Below are 24,050 nucleotides of genomic sequence, written 5' to 3'. Positions count from 1 at the left end.
GTGAACCAGTATGACACAGTCTGATATAATTAGCCTGAGATTGGAAGTCTTACAGGCCCATAAACACCATACTGAGGGCTTAGACTGCATCTTGGAGACAATAAGCCACAGAATTATTTTAAGCAAGGGAATGACATGGTCATATGTGTTTCAGGTACAAAACTCCAGGTATTGGGTGAAATGCGGACTCGTGGAGAACAAGACTGGAGAGCGGGGAGAGGTCAGATGACAGTAGCCATGGGCCACACGACAGAAGGAGAGAAGGTTGTAGAATTACTTATAATGGCAAATTGGTAGGGCTTTGTCTCTGACTGTCATGGGGGGAGCAGGCTACACAAGAAAGGCTCTGGCTTGAGATATGTGGGTTGTGATTGCATTTGCTGAGATTAGGCTGATGAAACTAGAGGAGGTTTAGAACGAAGAATGGTGAATTCTGTTTTAGATCGATTGGGTTCAGGTGACTGACAGGCACAGGAAATGTGCATTCCCAGCTGGTGGTGCTGCAGGAATCTGGGGCTTGTAAAGAGATAACTGGGCTAGTGAGACCAGGCATCATCATGCCTACTGGTAGTTAAAACCTTAACCAAAAAAACATATAGGAAATAGCAGTGGTCCAGAGCTATTTCCCTAGGAAATCCAAAATCTAAGAGGAAAAAGTAGAATAGAACCTCTAAAGAGTCAGTTAAAGAACAGTCCAAAAGCGCACAGTGGCTCACGCCTGTAATCTCAGCGCTTTGGGAAGCCAAGGTGGGAGGATCGCTTAACCCAGGAGTTCAAGGCAGTATAGCAAGATCCTATGTCTAAAAAAAAAATTTTTTTTAATTAGCTGTGCATGGTAGCACATGCCTGTAGACCCAATTACTTGAGAGACTGAGGCGGGAGAAGTACTTGGGCCCAGGAATTTGAGGTTGCGGTGAGCTGTGATCGCACCACTGACTCCAGCTTGGGTGACAGTGCAAGACTCTGTCTCTGAAAAAAAAAAGGATAGTCTTAAAGGAAGGAGAAAGCAGTACCACAAAAACAAAGAGAACAGAGTTTTAGGAATGCCACAGAGTAATCTAGAATGCAAAGGACTTAAGTTTCATTGAATCAGGCTTCTAGGAAGCCATCAGGAAACAAATACATGATAGGTACTGCAACAAATCACCACAGGTTTATTGCCTTGAGACAATACACATTTATTATATTATAGTTCTGAGGGTCAGAAGTCTGAAATGGGTTTCACTAGGTGAAAATCGAGGTGTTGGCAGCGCCAAGTTCCCTCTGGAGGCTCAAGGGGAGAATCTGCTTCCTCGCTTTTTTTCCAGCTACTGGAAGCCATCTGCATCCCTTGGCTCATGGTCCCTTCCTCCATCTTCAAAGCCAGTAGGGCGGCATCTTCAATCCCTCCCTGACTCTGCTCCTTTTGAATCCCTCTTTCACTGATAAAGCCTTGTGATGACACTGGGTCCAACAGGATAATCCAGGAAAACCTCCCCATTTGAAGGTTCTTTTGCCTTATGAGATAACATTCACAAGTTCCACAGATTAGGGCGTGGGCATCTTTGGGGAAGTATTACCATGTAAAGCATTGTAAAGAGAGAACTGGGCTAGTGAGATCAGGCATTATCATGCTTCCCCAAAGATGCCCAGGCCCTAATCTCTGGAACTTGTGAATGCTGAGAAGAATGAATGAGAGATATGGGAAAGAAGATAACGGTAGTCTATGCCAAATGTATTACTAGATTAATCTGTCAAAAAGTTTGAATTAGAAGTGAAGTGGAAAAACAGGGATACAAATAGCTAGATGGCGAAAAGGGACTTTTTCTTTATTTTTCTTTTTCATTTTAAAGGACAGAATCTCATTTATCAACCAGGTTGGAGTGCAGGGTCTCATTCTGTTGCCTAGGTTGGAGTACAGTGGTACATTCATAGCTCACTGAAGCTTCAAACTCCTGGACTCAAGCAATCTTCCTGCCTCAGCCTCCCAAGTAGCTGAAACTAAGTATGTGCCACCATGCCCAGCTAATTTTATTTTTGTAGAGATGGGGTCTCATTGGGTTGCCCAAGCTGATTTTGAACTCCTGGGCTCAAGCAATCCTCCCATATCCGCCTTCTGAGTAGCTGAGACTGCAGGTGGGTACCACCATGCCCAGCTAATTTTTAAATTTTTGGTAAAGAATGGGTTTTTGCCATGTTGTCCAAAGTGGTCTTGAACTCCTGCGGTCAAGCAATCCTCTAGATTCACCCTCGTGTGATCTTCAGCAATTAAGGAGAGGCAAGTACCCCAGGTACAGACGTGGATGGGCTAGAAGTCTGGAGCCGAGTTGTGTTGAAGGGGGAGTAACAAAGTTTGGAACGGTTGCTAACATGAATGGAGAAGGAGCTAGCCAAGACCAGAGATATTAGTAAACAGCCAAGGACACTGAGACCAGGCCCAGGTTGGATGGAGCACGTTAATTAGCAGAGGCACCAACTTGCAGAACTCACATTGCAATGGGATTGACTACCTTCAAGAATTACTTTCTCACATTTCAAGAAAAGCAGAGGTAAGTAATAGTAAGCAAATGTAAGTAAAGTGGTATTTGACTTTTTGAGTAGCAAATCAACTTTGTTACGTGACCCAACGTTTCTAAAAGAGCACCTGGTTAATAAGTGCCTGTATCTCAGAAAATTAGTTTTGTTCTGTGTTTGCCAGGCTTCCTTTTGACACAACCAGATTCTGATTTTAACGGGAGGGGAAAGTAAGTTCACAAAGGTCTTTTCTTTTAAAATCGGCATTTTTCTCTTTAGTGGCAAAATGCATGCAAAAAGCATGTGATTATGGTATTTATGTTTCCATTAAGGTGTCCTCAGCAAGCAGGGGGAGTCTAGCCTACTATTTTCTTGCTATTTAGATTTATGGTGACACAGTTCCTATTTTATTCCAATTATATTTGAGGACAATGCACTCCTGGTGGCAAATGATTGCATACTGACAGTCAGTAATGTCCATTAAAGCTGTCTTTCTGTAGAATATTTAACTACAGATTCTGGACTCTAGATATAAAAATACAAATTGCATAGTGTACTCAAGCAAATAAAAAACATTATTGACCAGGATTTAATCATTTCTTTGTTAAGAATTGAAAGTGTACTGAACTTTCCAAATGAGAATTGTGTAACCTACAGGAAAAGAAACTTTCTGGTGTCAAGAAACACTGAACAGTGCCAGGCATGGTGGCTCATGCCTGTAATCCCAGCACTTTGTGAGGCCAAGGTGGGTGGATCACTTGAGGCCAAGAGTTCGAGACCAGCCTGGCCAACATGGTGAAACCCTGTCTCTACTAAAAATACAACAATTAGCCGAGCTATTTTGTAATCCCAGCTACTCGGGATGCCGAGGCAGGAGAATCACTTGAACCCAGGAGACGGAGGTTGCGGTGAGCCGAGATCGCGCCATTGCACTCTAGCCTGGGTAACAAGAGTGAAACTCCGTCTCAATAAAAAAATAAAATAAAATAAAAAATGACGATTTGATCATAGACAAACAATGGTCATCATAAGTGCCAGGATAAAGCTGTGTCTAACATAAATGATAAATTATTTCACCACTTCAATGTTAACAGAGTAACAAACTAACTCATACTGGAGTTCCAATTCTTCTTTTATTAGCCCGAGAGAAATGTTTTTCAAAGGGTGGCTGTATCAGAGTCTACTGGGGCGCTTGTTAAAAAATGTGAGTTTGTAGTCAACTACATCTACTGAATCAAAATATCTATGAGGGGAGGTCAGGGTCTGTGAGAAGTGCTCCAGTTCTTTCTACTATGCTAAAGTTAGAAAACTACTGTTTTAAAACACAGCCTGTTACAGTTTTTTTGTTTTTGTTTTTATTTTTTAGAGACAAGGTCTCACTCTGTTGCTGAGTCTGGAATACAGTGCTATGATCATGGCCCACTGCAGCCTCAAAGTGCTGGGCTAAGCAACCCTCCCACCTCAGCCTCCTGAGTAGCTGGGATTACAGGCACGGACTACCATGCCCAGCTAATTTTTTGTATTTTTAGTAGAGACAGGGTTTCACCATGTTGACCAGGATGGTCTCGATCTCTTGACCTCGTGATCCACCCACCTCGGCCTCCCAAAGTGCTGGGATTACGGGTGTGAGCCACCGCGCCCGGCCGAGATCAGGTCTTTATACCACAAACCCCACCACTCTCAAATAAGACATTTCATGCTACCAAGCATATACGTTTAATCTAAGTATTTATATTATAGAAGCCATCTGGAATTCCTTATCCCGAATTCAGTAACTCCTAATTTAAAGATGATGTGATATGATTTACGGAGAATACTTAAGAGACCAAGCTATTTAATGAAGGAAGTGGCATCAGCAGAATTGCATTCCCACACTCCTATATCTATGTTAAGTATAAAGAATCAAACCTGTCTTTATTGATTTTAATTTCATTTCTTGCTTGTTTCTGCATCTGTGTGTGGATGCTGAAAGCGTATGTGCCTTCCTGAGAGTAAAAGCCCATTTCCTAAGCAACAATTGCAACAGCAAACAAATCATGCTAACTATAGACCATGATCTGTGTGAAGTGCTTTATATATCATGAACACAGTTAATCCTTCCCAAACCTAATGAGGTAAGTACCATTATTATCCCCATTTTATAGATGGGGACAGTGAAGCAGAGATTTTACACAGCTGATGGCACAAGAGCCCAGGAGGAAGAGCATGGTGGCTCACACCTGTAATCCTAGCACTGTGGGAGGCCGAGGCAGGTGGATCACTTGAGCCCTGGAGTTTGAGGCCAGCCTGGGCAACATAGCAAGACTCCATCTCTATGAAAAATAAATAAAAATAGTCGAGCATCAGGTCATATGCCTGTAGTTCTAGCTACTCAGGAAGCTGAGGTGGGAGGATTGCTTAAGCCCAGGAGATTAAGGCTGCAGTGAGTCCAAATCATGCTCCAGCCTGGGTGACAGAGTAAGACCCTGTCTCAAAGGGAAAAAAGAAAAGTCCAGGATCAAAGTCAAGCAGTCTGGCTTCATAGTTCATTCTCTTGTATATTATACTTAACTGTATAAAAGAAGTACATTCTTACTTCATAGCAGGATTGAGGTGGAAGTACGAGTTATCAGAGGATAGCAGTGTCTTAAAAGAATTAAGAATAGCTGCTGGCAGACATCTGACTGGTAACGTCTCTTTAATTAGATGCATAACAAAATAAAAGGCAGAAGAGTTAATTGAGCAACACTGGAGAAAACTGCTCATTACTTAATTTCACAAAATATTGTGGAAATTATTTGACCAGGGGATAGTTCTCCAAAATGTACACCATTTTGATCAAACGACAATGATTCCCTTTGGGCTCTTCTGTGCACATTCATTATACAGATGGTCCCAGACTTGCTATGATTCAGCTTGAGATTTTTCAACTTTAGATAGTGCAAAAGTGCTAACGGTTCAGTAGAAACCATACTTTGAGTACCCACACAACCAACCTATTTTTCACTTTTAGTACAGTATTCAATGAATTGTACAAGATCTCCAACACTTCATTATAAAATAGGTTTCGTGTTAGAATGGATGATTTTGCCCAATTGCAGGCTAATGTAAGTGCTCAGAGCATGTTTAAGGTAGGCTAGGCGTTTCATGATGCTGGTAGGTTTTGTGTATTCAATGCATTTTCAATGTGGTATTTTCAACTTATATCAGGACAGAACACCATTGAAAGTTGAGAAGCGTCTGTATTCAGAATGATTTTTGGCTTCATGAAATAGAAACCTGATTGTAGGTAACTTAAACAAGTAACAAGTTCAATTTTCACAGGTGACAAGAACTAGAACAGCTGCTCACAGGACCAGACTGCTACCCTCTTCCTTCCTGTAGCCTATACCTTCAGAATTAAGGAAAATGGCAAAGGGCAAAATGAGTCAGCCCCATTTCACTCAGGCAAAGACTAGCTTTACAGGAAGTCCCAGCTCTAGATCTGCTCCTCACTTAGGAGTCAGAACTATGTCATACGGTCACCTCTTACTGCAAGGGAGTCTAGGAAACTTTTAGCTAAGCACACTGCTAACCAGAAAAAAACTGAGATTTTTTTTTTTTTTCTTAAGAGACAGGATCTTGTTCTGTTGCTCTGACTGGAGTGCGGTGACACAATCACAGCTCACTGCAGTCTCAAACTCGTAGGTTCAAGTGATCCTCCTGCCCCGGCCTCCCGAGTAGCTGGTACTAGAGGCGCATGCCACCATACCTGGCTAATTTATTTTTATTTTTGTAGGGACTGGGTCTCACTTTGTTGCCCAGATTGGTCTCAGACTTTGGGCTTCAAGCAATCCTCTTGCCTTGGCTTCCTAAAGGGCTGGAATTACAGGCGTGAGCCACTGTGCCCGGCCTACGCCAACATTTTTTGCGTTTTATGCCTTGTTATTTATACAAAACGCAAGGATAAGATCTGCTTCTCTTTAGCATCGATCCAACATGAAAAATCAAAATATTACCCATGTCACTAATACATAGTAGTCATAGTGACATTGTGACTACAGCCTACAGTTCACATAATAAAATTAGACATATGACTATTTCTAGACATAGCATGATGCTATCTTGTAAGAAGCATTTTATAAGTAATACATAGAAATTGAGAAAATGTCCCATTTTGACACCAAATTCACCGCATTTAATAAATAACCCCTAGCTGCTTCCATGGGGGGCTACCAGATCCATATTTCTGACTATAAGATCAATTAAAATGATTAAGCAGTGAAATGTAGAATACTGTTTCCTCATTGAACAATGAAAATCCCAGAACAGACGCAGGCTATGCGTCAGACTGTCAACTGCCTGCATTCCCATGAAATCCAAACATTTGAATGGTAAAGGTCATTGGACACCAATTGCAAATTCTGGTGGAATTTAGTCAGTTGACAGGAGTTTCTCTATTGTGTATATTCTTCATATGGGAAATAATCTCTGAGGAGTTTCAAGTTGCATGTTTCCACTTGAATAATTACTTTTCAAAAAAGTTAGCATAAGCATATTCTAGATCACCTTACAGGCGTGTGATTTCACTGTCTGAATTTGGGTTTACACACATAAAGGCACTATGGAATGCTATTTTCACTGTCTCTGGTTAATGATAACAAAAGCGAGCTGAACTTCATATACATGTGATGCCCCTGTGGGATGTGCAGGCCAAAGGTTCCTGAACAGGAACATACAAAAGAACTGCAGAAATTCATCAGAGAAAAGGGATGGGCAAATAGAGTCAGCACTGAGACTGTGGGGGTCGGCAAACAAACCCAAATGAACCTGCCATAGAGCAGCCACCACCATAGTCATGATTTGTGCAAGAGTTGAGATTTAAGACACATTATTGGCCACATTAAGTTAATGTTGTTCATTTGAATGTAATGGCTTTGCCATTTCGTTTGTATTTAATTTGTAAAGATATTTGGTTTTATGGTTGTATAATGGTTGTCAACAGAAGGAGTTTAGTCCTATTTTATTTTTATACATATTTAAGTAACATTATAATCAAAACAATTTAGTTCAATACTGCAATAGCAAGAGATTGTCTTTCCTCTAAAACAAAAAAAAAAAAAGAATCCCTATACTTCTGAAGTCTGAGAAGCACTTTTCTAAAGCTTTCTCTCCAACAGAACAGAATGGAGGTGATGCCATGACTTCTCAGCCAAATTCACATTCCGTTAAAGGTAGGTGAAGAAAGGCTTTATAGGAACAATAATTCCCAACTTTTTGGATTAGTTACATCAATCATTGTTTCATGGACATCTTGTTCTCTGCAAAAATAATAATTACAATAAACTAAAGTTTCTATAGTCCTATAGTCCTTTTTCTTAAAAACATAAATTATGTCTCTCTGAGTTGGAGCATCTTACAAATTACCTAGTCTAATCACCCTTCTGGGACACAAATGCATACAGCTGTGCTTGTGTTAGGCTGAGAGGGGCTTTTGAATACAGTAATGTCTAAAATGTGATTCTGAGTTACTCACAGTTTGGTGTAACTCATCCTCATGACTAAAGTCTCTTCCAGAATGTTTCGCTGAGTGGCTTTTGACAGAAATTAGGAGGTTGAATTTCAGCTTGGGGTTAGCACAGTGCAGGATAGAGACTACAGGTGGGTATGCTGGAGTCCAGAAAGAGTGTGTTCTGAGCATGTTAGCACTAATGAAAATTTGCAGACATTTACTTGCAAGACTTAGACTCTTGTAGGGTACTATGATTTAAACTGGGGTTTTAAGCAACCACTTCTGGACCTCAGGAGCTGGGAAGACAGATCCCATCCGACTCCTGGCTCTGACAGTGTGGGACTTCTGAGCTATGGGAAAAACTGCTACGAGGTAGTCTACTGTTTTTCATATTTTCAAAGTGGATGTGGAAGGTGCAGAAAATGATGAGTGCATTTATCAAAGATCAATAGTGTCAACTAATTATTTTTTACTTCCTCCAAAAGTTACTGACAATGCCAGTGTTATGGTGTCCTTTCTCCCATGAAGATAATTCCAACGGGACATTCATGACCTTCAAGTGCTGTTTGACCTTCTATAAGCAGCATTCACAAGTACAGCAGAAACCAAGTAAAAGCTTTTAAAGAAAATGTCACTGTCACTGATAATTTTATTCTTTGGATCCCAACATACCTGTGGTTAGATAATAAGCAAGTGAACTTCCTAGGTGATCACACCAAAGGGGTCTAAATAAGCCATAAGCCTCCAATGTTAACTTACACAGTCCAGTTATTATAGTCAATACCAAACCGATTTATAGATTTTCATAAGACAATAAGGAAAACTGTAAACCCAACAAAAGCAAAACAAAACAAAAAACAGAAAAATACTCTGGCTAGCATTTCACCTGAAGATCTGGCTTCCCATTTGCTATTTTTAAAAATATTTCCTTCTGGGTTTGCCTGAGAGTTACCCGTTGCATCTGCAAACCTCTATTAAAAATAGCTGGAAGTAGCTAAAATAGAAACTGGGTGCAAAACGTAGCAACCAGTAACACATGGATGCTCTAGATGAAGTAATTCCAGTACATCTCTAGTCTTGCAAGGGTTCTTACAGTGCCATCCCCAGGACCAACGGTACCAGCATCAAACCCGGTCATGTGTAAGAAATGCAACTTTTTTGGCTCAACCTCAGACCTACAGAATCAAAATCTGGGGAGAGAGTCCACCAACGTGTGTTTTAAGAAGCCCTCCAGGAGATTCTGACGCACACTAAAGCTAAAGCACTGAAGCTTGAGAGCCCCTGGTTTCAATGAAACCTGCCATTTATAATGTTCAAAGTCCAGTTTCTAGACAGAGCAACACTTACCAGAAACCATTATAAGAGATGATGGGCCGATTGTATCATTTATGACAATAACATGTAAACATTTGCTATAAAAGGAAATTATTTGCAAACTAAACTCCTCATGGTACTTGAACATACAAACGGAAGAGAGGAAAAGATCTGTTTAAAGTTGTTTCAGTTAAAATTTTAAATAAATATATAGCCATTAAAATACAATTAACAGATAAATAAATACTCAAGCTGAGGGATACCCAAAATATCCTGACTTGATCAATACACATTCTGTGCATGTAAAAAATACTCACATGTATCTCATAAATATGTAAAATATTATGTATCAATTAAAAATGATACAGTTAACACTGCACTCCGGTGTGCTACATTGATATACATAATTCAGATCTGTGGTCTGTGGCTGTCAATAAGCAATCTGTTATACTACACTATTCTCATTTACCGATTCTTTCATAATATAAAGTTTCGCCGCCTTAAAAAAAAGTGATCCATCTAAATCATAATTGGAACAAATCATATCATTCCCCATCTATTTAATTGTCACACCTACAGGCTCTGCTAGCAATAAAAGGATATATCACTTCAGTAGAAGAGTCATAATTTTAAGTTTGCTTTTCATTTGAGTTATAAACTAGAGGTTGGTTCTCAGGTATAAAACCATCTTAAGAACAAAATGAAATATGTTGGAATCATTAGAGAAGCCATCAAAACCTCCGCTGATCCTTCCTTCGGGTTTCGATTTGTGTCAACTCAATACTTTTAGACACAACAGCTTTTTAAAGGCCATTAATAAAAGGCAGTTCTGGTTTGAGGACTGATGAAGGATCTACTCCCTTGTCAGAAGCGTTATAGAAGCTGATTTGGAAGCAATACCATGATTGCTCCTGGCGCCTACCTGTCTACTGGTGAAGGTTTGGAATTCCGCGGCTTTTTGACTTGAGCATACAAAGCATCCATCAAATGACCTTCTCGTGGGCTCTGAGGTCTAGCATTGAGAGCCATGGAACCTTCGTAAGAAGAAACTCCCCCATACATCAACTCATCATCACAGCCAAACGTCCGATGAAAATCTTGGATTTCAGCATAGTCACGCTCCCGGGCCTGTCGCTCCCTAAATTCTCGTGTTTTGGCTTGAATCCTATGAAATCAGAACAAAGCTGAAATCAGAGAAACTACTCCTTTTCTAGGAGCTGCATATAGAAACATTCATCAAAATATGTTGTAAACTATATTTTATATCATGCAGCTATAGGAGATCAGTGGTATAAATAATAGGTCAGATACATTATAGATTGTGAAATGCTATGGATGCTCAGAAATAACAATTTTAGATACTCTTTGTTCATGTCAACAAGATTGCAGTCATAATTTAAATTTTTTTTTGGATAGAGTCATACTCTGTCACCGGGCTGGAGAGCCGTGGCATGAGATCTTGGCTCACTGCAACCTCCGTCTCCCAGGTTCAAGCAATTCTTGTGCCCTAGCTTCCCAAGTAGCTAGGATTACAGGTGTGCAAAACCACGCCTGGCTAATTTTTGTATTTTCAGTAGAGATGGGGTTTTACCGTGTTGCCTAGGCTGGTCTCAAACTCCCGACCTCAAGTGATCCTCCCACCTCAGCTTCCCAAAATGCTGGGATTACGAGTGTGAGCCACCATGCCTGGCTATAATTTAAATCTTAAGTTTAAATTTTCACTTATTAACTAACTTTAAAAACTCACAAGGAATAGATCATTTCTGGCATCTACTTGGATATTACTCATAAATTTAAGGCAAGAAATAATTTTTTTAAGTTACATACACTTTATATATAAAAATATTTATGTGTATGTTTTATATATATATCTCTTACTCATTATTAGTACACCATAAACATTCAACATACAGTGAAGCTTAAACACAATTCATACCATAACTCTTCATTAGTGGCAAAAGAGGATCTTGACTTAATGTCATCAACTGTCATTTTATGGAATGCATACAGAAATGGGGAATCCTTAAATTAAGGACTAGAAGGCATGTATCCAATCAAATTCTGAAGTAAAACTTGCCTACATTACAACTAAGAAACAAATCTTAAATGTTCAACTTTACTGAAGATACATTTAGTTTACTATGATTTTAGTAAACTATTTAATATAACATCCTCTTCAACTTATAATATATTGATATAATTTATGCCCTAAATCAATCTTAGTTACCTGGAAATAATTTTAAAACCCTCAATAGAATTTTAATTAAAAAAATCTCCTTTATATACTTACAAATTTAAATATACACATAAATGCAGTAAAATCTTACTTCTACAAAGCAATACTTTAGACTGAGTTTAATCTTTTATTGCATATATTTGTGAGTTTCATCTTTTATTGCATATATTTGTTTCATGTTTGAAGTAGACCTCTGCTAGAATATACAATACATAAATATATATTCAAAAGAATCCAGAGAAGATACCAACATCAGATAGACAGCAGCAAAAAGAAAAAAAAGGAAGACAGAAGAGAAAGCTATAGGCCAATATTTCTCATGAATATGGAAGCAAAAACCCTTAATGAAATATTAGCAAATGAAATTCAGCAATATATAAAAGAAATTATACACCATGACCAAATGGTGTTTACTGAAGAAATTCAAGCCTGGTCCAATATTCAAAAATCAATTACTACAATCCATCATATTAACAGGTCAAAGAAGAAAAGTTACATGATTATATCAATTGATGCAGAAGCATCTGACAGAATTCAACACCCATCATGTCAGAAAACCTTCAGAAAACTAGACATAAAATAAAACTTCTAAACTTAAGAGCATCTACCAAAAACAGAAAGACTGAATGCTATCCCTAGGATAAAGTAAGGATGTGTGCTCCTACCACTGTAATTCCACACATTGTTGGAAGTTCTAGGCAATGCAATAAGCCTAGAAAAGGAAATAAAAGTACACAGTTTGAAAAGGAAGAAATAAAATGCTTCTTACTTGCAAATGACACAATGATCTACATAGAAAATTCCAAAGAATCTACAAAAATCTCCTAGAACTAAAAAGCAAGTTCAACAAGGTCAGAGGATACAAGATCAACATACAGAAATCCATTGTATTTTCCATATGCTGGCAATAATCACATAGTCACTGAAATTAAAAATACAATGCTATTTATAATTCCTAACAAAATAAAACACATAGATACACATCTATAAGCCAAACTTTAGTTTATGAAGATCTACGTAAGATAGATATATGGAAAACTACACAATGCTGCTGAAAGAAATCAAAAAAGGTTTAAAAGTGGAAGACATACTATGATCATGGATGGAAAGACTCAATGTGGTAAATAAGCCAGTTCTCCCCAAATTGATATACAGGTTTAATGCAATTTTTTAAAAAATCCCAGAAAGACAGCCTAGGCAACATGATGAGATCCCAACTCTACAAAAAATAAAAAAATTAGCCAGGTGTGTTGGTGTGTTGGTGCATGCTTGTAGTCTCAGCTGCTTGGCAGGATGAGGTGGGAGTACTGCTTCAGCTCAGGAGGACGACGCTGCAGTCAGCTGTGATTATGCCACTGCACTCCAGCCTGGGCAACAGAGCAAGACCCTATCTAAAGAAAAAAAAAACCTGAGCAAGATGTTTTTTATAGATATTGACAAGATTATTTGAAAATTAATATAGAAAGGCAAAAGACAGAATAGTTTAACTGTGGAAAAGAACAGTAAAATGGGAGGAATCACATTTCCAGATTGCAAGACTTGTAACACAGGTATCATAGCCTAGACTGTGTAGTACTTACAAAAGGATAAACATACAGATTGATGGAATGGAATAAAGAATCCAGAAATAGCTGAGAAGTACGGCCAACTGATTTCTCACAACTGTACAACAAAAACAATTCAATGTAATAAAATAGTTTTTTCAACCAATAGTGCAGGAGCCATGAGACATCCATAGGAAAAAAGGAAAAATAAATCTAAATTTTATATCATACTAAAAAATTAACTCAAAATGGATCATAGGTTTAAATGTAAATATAAAAGTAGAAAATTTAGGGCTGGCGCGGTGGCTCACGCCTGTAATCGCAGCACTTTGGGAGGCCGAGGCGGGTGGATCACGAGGTCAAGAGATCGAGACCATCCTGGTCAACATGGTGAAACCCCGTCTCTACTAAAAATACAAAAAATTAGCTGGGCATGGTGGCGCGTGCCTGTAATCCCAGCTACTCAGGAGGCTGAGGCAGGAGAATTGCCTGAACCCAGGAGGCGGAGGTTGCGGTGAGCCGAGATTGCGCCATTGCACTCCAGCCTGGGTAACAAGAGCGAAACTCCATCTCAAAAAAAAAAAAAAGAAAATTTAAGAAAAAATGTATGGGATTCTTTAGCAACTAATGCATGGTGAAGGATTTTTAGGACTAATACTAAAACCATTATCCAGAAAATTTAGAAGGATATAAATTGCATGTCATCAAAATAAAAATCTTTTCCCCTATGAAAGCTCTAATTAGAAGATGAAAAAATAAGTACAGACTGGAAAAAATTTTTTGCAAGGCACATATCTGACAAAGGACTCATATCCAGAAAATATTTTTTAAAATACTCAAAACTCAGTCAGCCTTCTTGGCTCACACTTGTAATCCCAGCACTTTGGGAGGCTGACGGGGGTGTACTGCTTGAACCCAGGAGTTCAAGACCAGCCTAAGCAACATAGTAAAACCCTGTCTCTACAAAAAATGCAAAAATTAGCTGGGCATGGTGGTGTACAACTGTAATCCCATCTACTCAGAAGGCTGAGGTGACAGGATTGCCTGGGACATGGAGGCCGAGGCTGCAGTGAGCCATGACTATGCCACTGTACTCCAGCCTGTGTGACAGAGCAAGACACTGACTCAAAAAAATAAAAAAAATCCTAAAACCTCAACAATGAGAAAACATTCCAATTAGAAAATGGCAAAAGACATGAAGAGATGTTTCACTGAAGAGGACATATGGATGACAAGCATGTGAAAAGGTGTTCAACACCACCAGCTATTGGGGAAATGCAAATAAGACACACCTATTACACTGGTTAAAAGAAAAAATAGTGACAATACCAAATGCAGCCATGGATATAGGGAAACTGGGCTTCTCACACATTGCAGTTGGAAATTTAAAATGATACTGTCACCCTGGAAAACAGCCTGATAGTATCTTTAAAAATCAAACATATCTTACTATCCAGCAATTGTGCCCCCAGACACTTATCCCGAAGATGTGAAAACTTACGTCCAAGCAAAAATCTGTACACAATTGTTCACTGCCAAATATTACCTTACTTGTAATATTTAAATACTGGAAACACCCAAAATAGCCTACAATAGGTGAATAGCTTAAAAAAAACTGGGGCGTGTCCATATCACAGAATATTACTCAGCCGTACAAATGAGCAAACTAGTGATACATACAGCAACTTGAATCTGTCTCAAGGGCATTATGCAAAGTGAAAAAAAAAAAAAACAGCCAATCTCACAGGTCACATATGATATGATTTCATTTCTACAACATTCTCAAAATGACAAAAGTATGGAGTTGGTGAACAGGTCGGTGATGGTTAGGGGTTAGATACAGCGGGAGCAGAGAGGCAGGAGGACAGTCTCCGTGATGAAATAGTTCTGTTTCTGCATTGTAGGAGCGGATATACTAATGTGCACAGGTGATGACACAGAACTACACACACCCTGCACCAGTGCGAATTTCCTGGTTTTGATGCTGTACTACAGCTATCTAACTTAACCATTGGGAGAAACTTGACGAAGGGTACATAGGACCTCTTTGTACTATATTTGTAACTTTCTATGAATCTAAAATTATTGCGAACTTAGATTTTTTAAAGACAGAAAATTCCCACATAGCATTACAAGCAAACTTTGCATTTTCCCTGTTTCTTACTTGTATCTAGTGTATCACCATCAACCAATTTTGAATACAGAGAATCGAATTTGTCTGATTTTTCCTCTCTCCCAGCTGTAAAAAATACACAAATTTACCTAGCTAAGTGTTTCTCAACAGGGCCCAGTGACATTTGAAAAGGGGCTATTTGTCATCATGCAGGGCTGGTCACAGCCACATGTAATCCAGCAGTGTCTCCGAACCATTGGGGTAACCAAAACTTTTTCTCCCAAAAATTCCCTGGGGGACCTTATTTCCTGAGGTGACAACCAATGACTTTCTTAACTCACGAGTAAATATTAGAAAGTCAGAAATTTTTATCAGGACTGTTGTAGATTCTAATAACTCTAAGTCTGCAAGTTCCCAAAGACAGAATACCCACAAGAGAAACAGAAATTCAAATTCTAATGTCAAATTTAGCTAAAATTCCACTAGATATTTTTTAAATTTTTACTCCATTTATCCATTTAAAAGCAACTATGACAATCAAGGATGCTATTATAAAAGCTGGTTACCACTAAATACTAGCTATCCATAATGAAAGTTGATAGAAGTTAAGAGATAATTTTATTCTTTGCACCATAAAATCTTTTTGACTCTGGATTTGGTCAGAAATAACTAGCAGAAAGAGGAAAATGAGTTCTTTCTTACATTCAATGGGACATTAATTTGAAACTCAATTATAATCACTTATCTGACAACCCACTATACTATGATATTTGGTCACCATTAGTCAACCACTTAATCATAGGTAATATCCAGGGTGACTGGGCATTCGTATAAGTCTTAAAGTTTGGCAGCCTGAAGAAATTTGAAGGAACACAAAAGACATAAGTAGAATGATACAAAGCTGAAATTTCTGAATTTGGAGAATCTCCAAAAATTAAAAGGAATGACTCAGACTGATTTATTAATGACTAAACACTATGACATATGAAGCTCAATTCATTAAAAGTGAAGAATCCAGCTTACCTACGGCAGAAAATGCACCCCTCCTATGAAAGAAAGCTATCAGAAAGAGAATAGGAACACAATCTTCTCAAGGGAGGCATAAACCTAAATAATCTCCCCAGACTTCTTGCTCACCAGTTTCATTATATTTCTGATGGGTCCTGGATTTAAATGTTCTTTTGTTCCAAATGACACAGAAAATAGTATTAATTAGCAGTCAATTTCTAACAAGTCAATTTCTCAAAAGAAGTGCTCAGCAGCATGAAGTCCTATCTATAAAGTCCAGATCTCAATTGCCTTCTTTTACCCAAATTTGTACATTATGACTAATTACCACATCATTAATAAATGTTACAGCCTAATAAATGTTACAGCCCCATCTATTGTACCTTCCAGAAGCACTGATTTTTTTCCTCTAAGCTCCAATAAAGAAGGAATTGTATTTGTATTGCTTATCTTGTCTCACCAATAATGTTGTCCCCAAAGTTCTAAAACCTGCATCACTGCTTTCCAATGTGGCAGCTTACACTGTTGATGAAAACCTTAGAATAAAACTGTAGTGTAAGTGTGGTCCCCCAGGTAGAACTACTGCACAAAAGGCTAAGGGATCTGGTTAGTAGCCCGAGCTAATGTGCATTTTCAAGTTCATTCTAGAAATTAATGCTAATGAGGCTTGCTGTACAAATAGCACTTTAGAGCAGATTTTTGAAAGCAGGCATGCACAGTGGTTTTCATAAATTTTAGTGGCAATTCATGAACAAAATTAACAAAAGACACTACTGAATTTATTATGATCTTTGATATTTGAATGTCTTGTTACAAAGTGAGAAAATGGACTTTACAACACAACCAAAAGGTTATATTTGCATGTTACGTATTTCCACTCTGTGGAGAAATGTATTTCAGTAAGAAAATATTTGGCTCAAGAAAAAAAACACGTTTGGTGTCCTCATAAGAATAACATGGCTTCTTAAGGAAACTTTAAGAAAAGACAGTGAGTATCTTGCAGTTGAGCACTTCTAGATCCAGACGGCCTGGGCTATAAAAGCATACTCCCTTTATTCTTTTATTGTGACCCTGAGGTCACGAATTATCTCCAATATGTAAGAGTCACTCATTTTTCTAAACAGTCAGACTACTGTTCAGCATTCTATCCCATTTATCTCCGGCCGAACCTCAACAATGACAGAGGTAACTGATTCGTCCAAAACCCAGCAAAAGACATGAATGTCTACTGCTTTAAACATTTCAGTAAGTCCTTCCTAGTTCTAAAAAGGAAAATTATCTGAGGTTCAGCGTATCACAGGCAGTTGTACCACCTGACATTGATGGACAACATTTATACTAGTTCCTATCCTTGAAAATTGAAAAAACAAATTCAAACAATTAAAACCTTTTATCAAGGTATTTTTAAGTTAATAAAGAACTTATTTCAATTCGTTATGTTCAAGCATAAATACACTTTTCCTTTTTGTAAAAAAAAAATAAAAGTCTTCCATTATGATAATGAAATTGCCTTGAACCTGCATAGGAAATAATACACAAAATAATGTAATATACTAAATAAAGTAATAAGGTTAATTTCTTTCCTGCTGTCACTAAATTCATGCTAACAGTCTCTCTCCAGCTTGACATCAATTAATGAATTTAATTCCAGGCTCTTGTCACAGTGTTCGCTACCCTTTTCTCTAATTAAAACGGATGACGCTCGATGAAGATAAAACACACAAGACTTCTGTTTTTGTAACATTTCTATTCATTAGTATTTTTGCTTTTACAGTAAATGGCTTTTAGCACTAATTGCAGTAGAATAAGATGAAAGGAACTTTTTATGAATATATAGTCTTTATATATCCAGAAATATCCAGGTATGGGAATCACCACTGAAGTGACCACACTCCTTAGGATGGAAAACAATGGTGTCCCTAAACCTCTCAGTTACATACCAAATACCTCTGTTTCCAAAGCTATGATGCTCTAACACATGGCTTTTTTTCATGGTGTATTTTTGTAAAGACTACAATAAACAGTCTTTTAATGATTTTTAATTAAAAAATGTTGATGTCTACAGAAAATAGAATATACTAATATTAGTTTAACAGAAAAAAATGTTTTTAATAAATTTCAGATTGCTACATATCAGATAGTTGTTGACTATCTTCAAAACAACGTTCAGGATCTTACAAGCAACTCTCTTGAGAAAGCTTTTACCCCCAACAATGCACGGCCACCCAGAAGCCTCATTCTGGGAATAAAGTTAGTGGATCTTTTCCCAACACCATTTCTTCTCTCAAAAAGTCAGTATTAGAGAAATTGATCAAATAAAACTCAAATTCATGACAAAATGAAACTTAAGCTACAAAACAACTGGAAGGAACAGTTTGTTGCAAAGCAGTTTCAGCCCACTGATTGAAGGCTTTCTTTGGCTCTCTGAGTACTTCAGCAGGTGGCAGGCTTCAAAATTACTGCAGCTCAACTCATCCACCCTTTGGGTGATCCTCCCCCTGCCTGGTGAATCTAACAGCTGCCCCTAACAGTAGGTAAGCTGCCAGTTTGGTGCCTATGTTGAATTCCCAAAAGAGAGGTACTATTCCACTAAATTTCTTACCCTAATAACAGTTCCAATTTTAAGTGGGATTTTAATATCTTTGTCATATTACGGTAAAGGCTGATTGAGAAGAAAGGACTTCCATATTCTAAATGGGTCCTGAAAAAAATTTTCTTGAGTGAAAACAACTGTTTTAAAGGTACACTTTCAACTCCAGGGAAGAATGTAAGTTGCTGAAATCCATAGTGATCCCTTAGAATAGGTGGGAGGGAAAGTTAACTTGCATCCCTTAATGCTAAAATGAAATGAAACCAGTTTTAAAATACAAAATGGTTAAAAATGAAAAAGAGATAAAAGAAAGCATTAACAGGGAGACTACTAACCACTAATACAATGACAACTTGTAAAGAATCCAGGCAGTTAAAAGACTACCTACCTTCCCTTGCATGAGCCTTTGTGCTTCGTGGGAGGGAGATAGAACGTGAGGGTAGAATTTTTCAGCTTGCTAAGTTATACATATTCTTGGGAACAAGATCTACCTCCCAGACTACCATCTCTATGAAGCAAGTCTCTGCTAACTCCAGCCCAACCAATCTTTCCCCTTTCCAAAGCTCTGTAATCACCTGTTTTAACAATTGATTATATTGTCTTTTCCCCCATGCTCAGAGACAAGGTCTTGCTCTGTTGCCCAGGCTGGAGTGCAGTAGTATGATCATAGCTCACTTTAGCCTTGAACTCCTGGACTCAAGCCATCCTCCCACACTAGCCTTCTGAGTATCTGGGACTATAAGTGCATGTCACTGTCCCCAGCTAATTTAAAAAAAAAAATTTAGAGACAGAGTCTTGCTATGTTGCCCAGGCTGGTCTCAAACTCCTGGCCTTAAGTGATCCTCCCACCTCAGCCTTCAGAGCAGCCTTACATCAATTTTTTAATGTTAACATGTATAAATCTTTTTCTCTTAACAAAGGCAAGGGATCCCTGAGAGAGGGAAAAAATTATTAAAATAATAATTTTAACAGGACTTATGCTATCTGATATGGTTTTGCTGTGTCCCCAACCAAATCTCATCCTGAATTGTAATTCCCATTATCTCCACATGCCATGGGAGGGACCAGGTGGAGATAGTTGAATCATGGAGGTGAGTTCCCCTCCTCCTGTTCTCCGGCTAGTGAGTTAGTTCTCACAAAATCTGATGGTTTTATAAGGGGCTCCCCCCTTTGCTGGGCTCTCATTCTTCTCTTTCCTGCCACCAGGTGAAGAAGGACGTGTTTGCTTCCCCTTCTGTAAGTTTCCTGAGGCCTCCCAAGCCCTGTGGGTGGAACTGTGAGTCAATTAGGCCTCTACAAATCACCCAGTCTCAGATATGTCCTTACAGCAGCATGAGAACGGACTAATAGACTGTCTTATACACTTAATATATTGTGAAACAAAAAACAGTTCTCTTATATTCACTAATAAAACACTAGAATAATATTTCCCTAACCAACACACACGAACACACCTCTATAGATACTCACTCAAGTCATGTTCAGGCTTTCATAGGTATTAGAGCACCTACAATTATTGCCAATGCAGAGAGATGCGCTTAAGCCAAATATATCTAGGACAGCTCTCATCAGAAATCAAACTGCATTTTCCTACTTCATTTGCAGTCTCTGTCAGTAAAATCAGTTTCAAATATATAGTATGCCTAAGGCTTAATTTTCCTCAAGTATTCATCTATATTTTTTCCTTTTTCTTTTTTACGAGGCAGGCTCTCACTCTATGGCATGAGCTGGAGTGCAGTGGCACAATCACAGCAGCTCACTGCAGCCTTGAACTCCTGGGCTGAAGCTATGCTCTTGCCAAAGTGTTAGGATTACAGGTGTGAATGACCAGACCCAGTAAAGTACTTATCTAAGTAGTTAAGTTCTACAAAGCAGGTTAACAGATTCTTAAAAATTCTTATTTACCTGTGCAATAAAAATTAAAAGAACAATTTGAAACTTATCCTATTGATTAGAAGTGACTTTCCTGAAGGATTCACGAGGTCAAAGAAACATGAAAAATGCTGCTACAGGATAGAAAAAATGTTTCCCATCAAAAAGTTAATTTTTAAAAGGCCATCTCTGAATGACAGTAAGTGATGTAAATGCAAAGATTATTGTTAGGAAAACAAACATGTATCACCTGCTGAAAAGGAGCCTACAAACTGAGATGATGAAAAAAAGTCTGTCAAAAGTTCACGTGATTACTCAAAGCAGGTATAACTGAGAACAGTTGGTCAAATTAGAAAGAGAGGAAACAGCATGCAGTAAATTCACATCAACTTGCAAAATGACACACCAAGAACAGGGAGTATCCCACTGAAGGACACAGATAGTTCAATGGTCTAGTATTGAAAACACAAGGCTTTGAAGAATGATTAGAACATTAAATACTGGAAAGTTTCAAATCATCTATTTCCTAAGGAGATTGATAAATATTCCTTCTATACTGGGAGGATTTCATAAGAAATTAATTAACTTTTTCATATCTCCACTAGAAGCAGTCAGTATCCCTGGAAATATTCCCAAGCATAACTTACTATGTAGATAAAGATGATAATATTGTAGTAGTTTCAATGGCTGAATAACTACAAAGTACAAGCCAGTTAATGCTACAAACCTCGTTTCATAGAAGGAATAACATGAGGAGAATATTATTTGAGAGTTGGGGAGTTTGGCCAGACGTCACAGCTAATATTTCATGTTTCAAAACATCTTTCTTTCTTTCTGTCCCTCTTTCCCATCTGTCTGTTCACACAGACCTGACCTTGATCCAGAAAACATTTAGCATGATTTTCTAAGAAAGTATAAAAATACAAAATAAATCAAGATGAAAATAGATGTCAGCTTAAAAGTATGTAGGTGTGGACAATATGTACTTTATAGGAAAAAAATGATTAGAATGTCACAGATCCATATGTTAACAGTGGTGTTAATACAGATACATTTTTGTTTTCTGATTTTAATTTTATGGGTTTTCTTCCTAAAATTTTCTGTAGTTTTTAGTACAAGAATAAACTTAGAACTAGAGCTTAAAAAGGGAAATGTTTAAAGCAAGTGAGAAAGAGAAAACTGAAAAAGAAGGAGCAGTTGAGAGGACGTACTTTTAAAAGTCCATAAAACAGAAGCCAGAAAGTAGACAGACGTTACAACACTGCCTTAAACTTGCTCGCAGTTCTACAAAAGTCAACTCCGGTTCCTGTAGCCTATTAGGGGAGTGAGCTGGACACGGGTGAACCAGGAGTCAATGGTCTTTACTTGCCATCAGTATTTCCCCAGTGACTCGGAATGTTGCAGGATGTCAGTATTCCAGGAAAAACAAAAAGTGAGGGGCTGAGAGGATGTTTTGAGAAGAAATAAATTTGGAGGATGGTGACTCTCTGTTCCTATCTTGGTGACTCATGATGTACATGAACTCGGTAGAATTTTGAGAAATAACAGAGTAGAAAAATATGCATACATTGGTTTAAACAAGCGTTTCTCAAACATATCTGTACACAGAACGCACTCTCTGCTGCTGAACACTGGGCAATCCTGTACCACACAGTGTATTTACTACCAATTAAAAATACATGGAGGTATCACTGGAGCAAAAACAACAGAAAGCCAACATGTTCTTTGTGATGCTTGGTCAACAGAGAACTCTATCACTGGGCTTTGTACGGGAGGCTGAGTGGACCTGAAGTTACATAGATCACTTAATTGGAACATGTTCTGTTTGGAGTTTGGAGCCTAAACCTTCAGTGTAGTGGAAATGAGCCAGCAGAGGCGCTGTCCCTAGGCATGCCTGAAAGTCAGAGGCAGGAAGCACTGAATTCACATTTTTGCTTAGTTTCCCAGTCTATCTCCAATGCAGCCAACAGCATTTCAGAAAAGATAGGGTACCTAGGTTCAGCACTCAGAATGAGGAAGTCAAAATAGCATGTCAGAGAGCCGTTAACTTCTCCCTTGGCATCACGCCCAGACTCCCTGCTTCTCAAGAAGACCGTACTCATGGAGGCTCTGGTCTGAGGCAGAGCAGGACTAGTAGAGCAGAGCACAGCTCCATACGGTGATCCTCCTAGTCCTTTCCTCCCATACGGATAGCGTTTACTCAAGACTAACTTCACAGTGTTGGTAGCAAGTGACGGAAAGGGAAGGAAGTTAGCAAGAACGGAGTCAAACTTAATCTTGGACCTTGCTCAGAACAATCTAGTTTATGGTCACCATCTAAATATATCTTAACATTGTAGAAAAAACATTTTAAATTATAGTCATAGCCCTTTTAGTTTTTCAATATTTGTATCTTGAGCAATATTCAGGATTCCCAGATGTACACAGGCAAAAAAAGTTTTGGTTTGTGGACAATCTTAAGTCATGGGGAATGTCAGGTTTTCTATTTTTATATGGAATCAGTCAAAATAATTTTTGGAACTCAAATAGCTACAGTGGTAAATAATGTCTCAGGAGATATTTCACTGCTAGCCAGCAATGAGGGAAAGGTTGTAAGGAGAATATAAGTACTGGCTTATTTATTTTTATTGATTCCTCCAGCCAAAATTTTTTTAAGGAAGCTGCAGTTTCCACTCTCAGGAAGAACACTGTCAACACCACAGACAGAATAGAAAGGAGGACATGTGAAAGAAGCTTGCCCTATAAAATACAAGCACCAGACATACTCCACTTTGTAGTTGAGTCCATTTCTTGCATTCATTTGCTCTATTACAAAATCCATGAGTTTAAATAAAACATTTGCAAAAAGTTGTTATTGAAATACAAAGTCAAAGTAAATAATTTTCTTAAATTATGAGCCTAATTGATTTTTTTAATGGACCATTCACTTGTTCCTTGATCCTGAAAGATCTGTATTTTAGGCCTCCTGTACATTGTAAATTCATTACGATCAACCTAGTTCCCAGAAGTATTGCATCATTAGAGGTACAGAGACGGAAATTAAAAGCAAAACTGTGAAGTGAACTGTGCCTCAGGCAAATTAATAATACAAGTGAAACCATTATGTAAAAATCATTTTTTGGCTAGAAATATTTGACTAAGCATCTTAAAAGTATTTTGGAAAACGTTGATAGAATTCTGCATGGAAATAGCAGTCACCTTAAATGGCAAAGAATAAATATTTAGAACATGAAAAATGGCACAGGATTAATGAAGTTATTCCCTGTGGCAGGTATCAAGATATAGGGGAGGCATAATGTTTCTGTCGCTCAGATTACTCTCTGAGTACATTACATATTTGCCTGTGGAGGAATCTGAATTCATACATTTACCTGGTATTGGCGCCTCCTTTAGGGAGAAGAAACTCTTCT

The 24,050-nt window shown here is 38.2% G+C and overlaps 1 protein-coding gene across 18 annotated transcripts in view; it reads right to left on the bottom strand.

Moving 5' to 3' along the window:
• PARD3 (par-3 family cell polarity regulator) overlaps window positions 1-24,050 on the bottom strand; it is a 704,358-nt gene that overhangs the window by 148,848 nt on the left and 531,460 nt on the right. For 16 of the 18 annotated variants that reach the window (XM_021665196.2, XM_021665212.2, XM_021665198.2 and 13 more), the window contains one exon: window positions 10,200-10,442. The exons of the other annotated variants lie outside the window; for them this stretch is intronic. In XM_021665196.2, coding sequence (XP_021520871.2) covers window positions 10,200-10,442 — 243 coding nt within the window. The remainder of the gene's footprint in view (window positions 1-10,199; window positions 10,443-24,050) is intronic. 18 annotated transcript variants of the gene reach the window in all.

This window comes from Aotus nancymaae, unplaced genomic scaffold, assembly GCF_030222135.1.
Source record: "Aotus nancymaae isolate 86718 unplaced genomic scaffold, 86718_ANA_hifiasm-v0.15.2.pri h1tg000077l, whole genome shotgun sequence".
Classification (NCBI taxonomy): Eukaryota; Metazoa; Chordata; class Mammalia; order Primates; family Aotidae; genus Aotus; species Aotus nancymaae.
The sequence above is the reverse complement of the archived record's forward strand: the minus strand, read 5'-3'. Positions and strand labels throughout refer to the sequence as shown.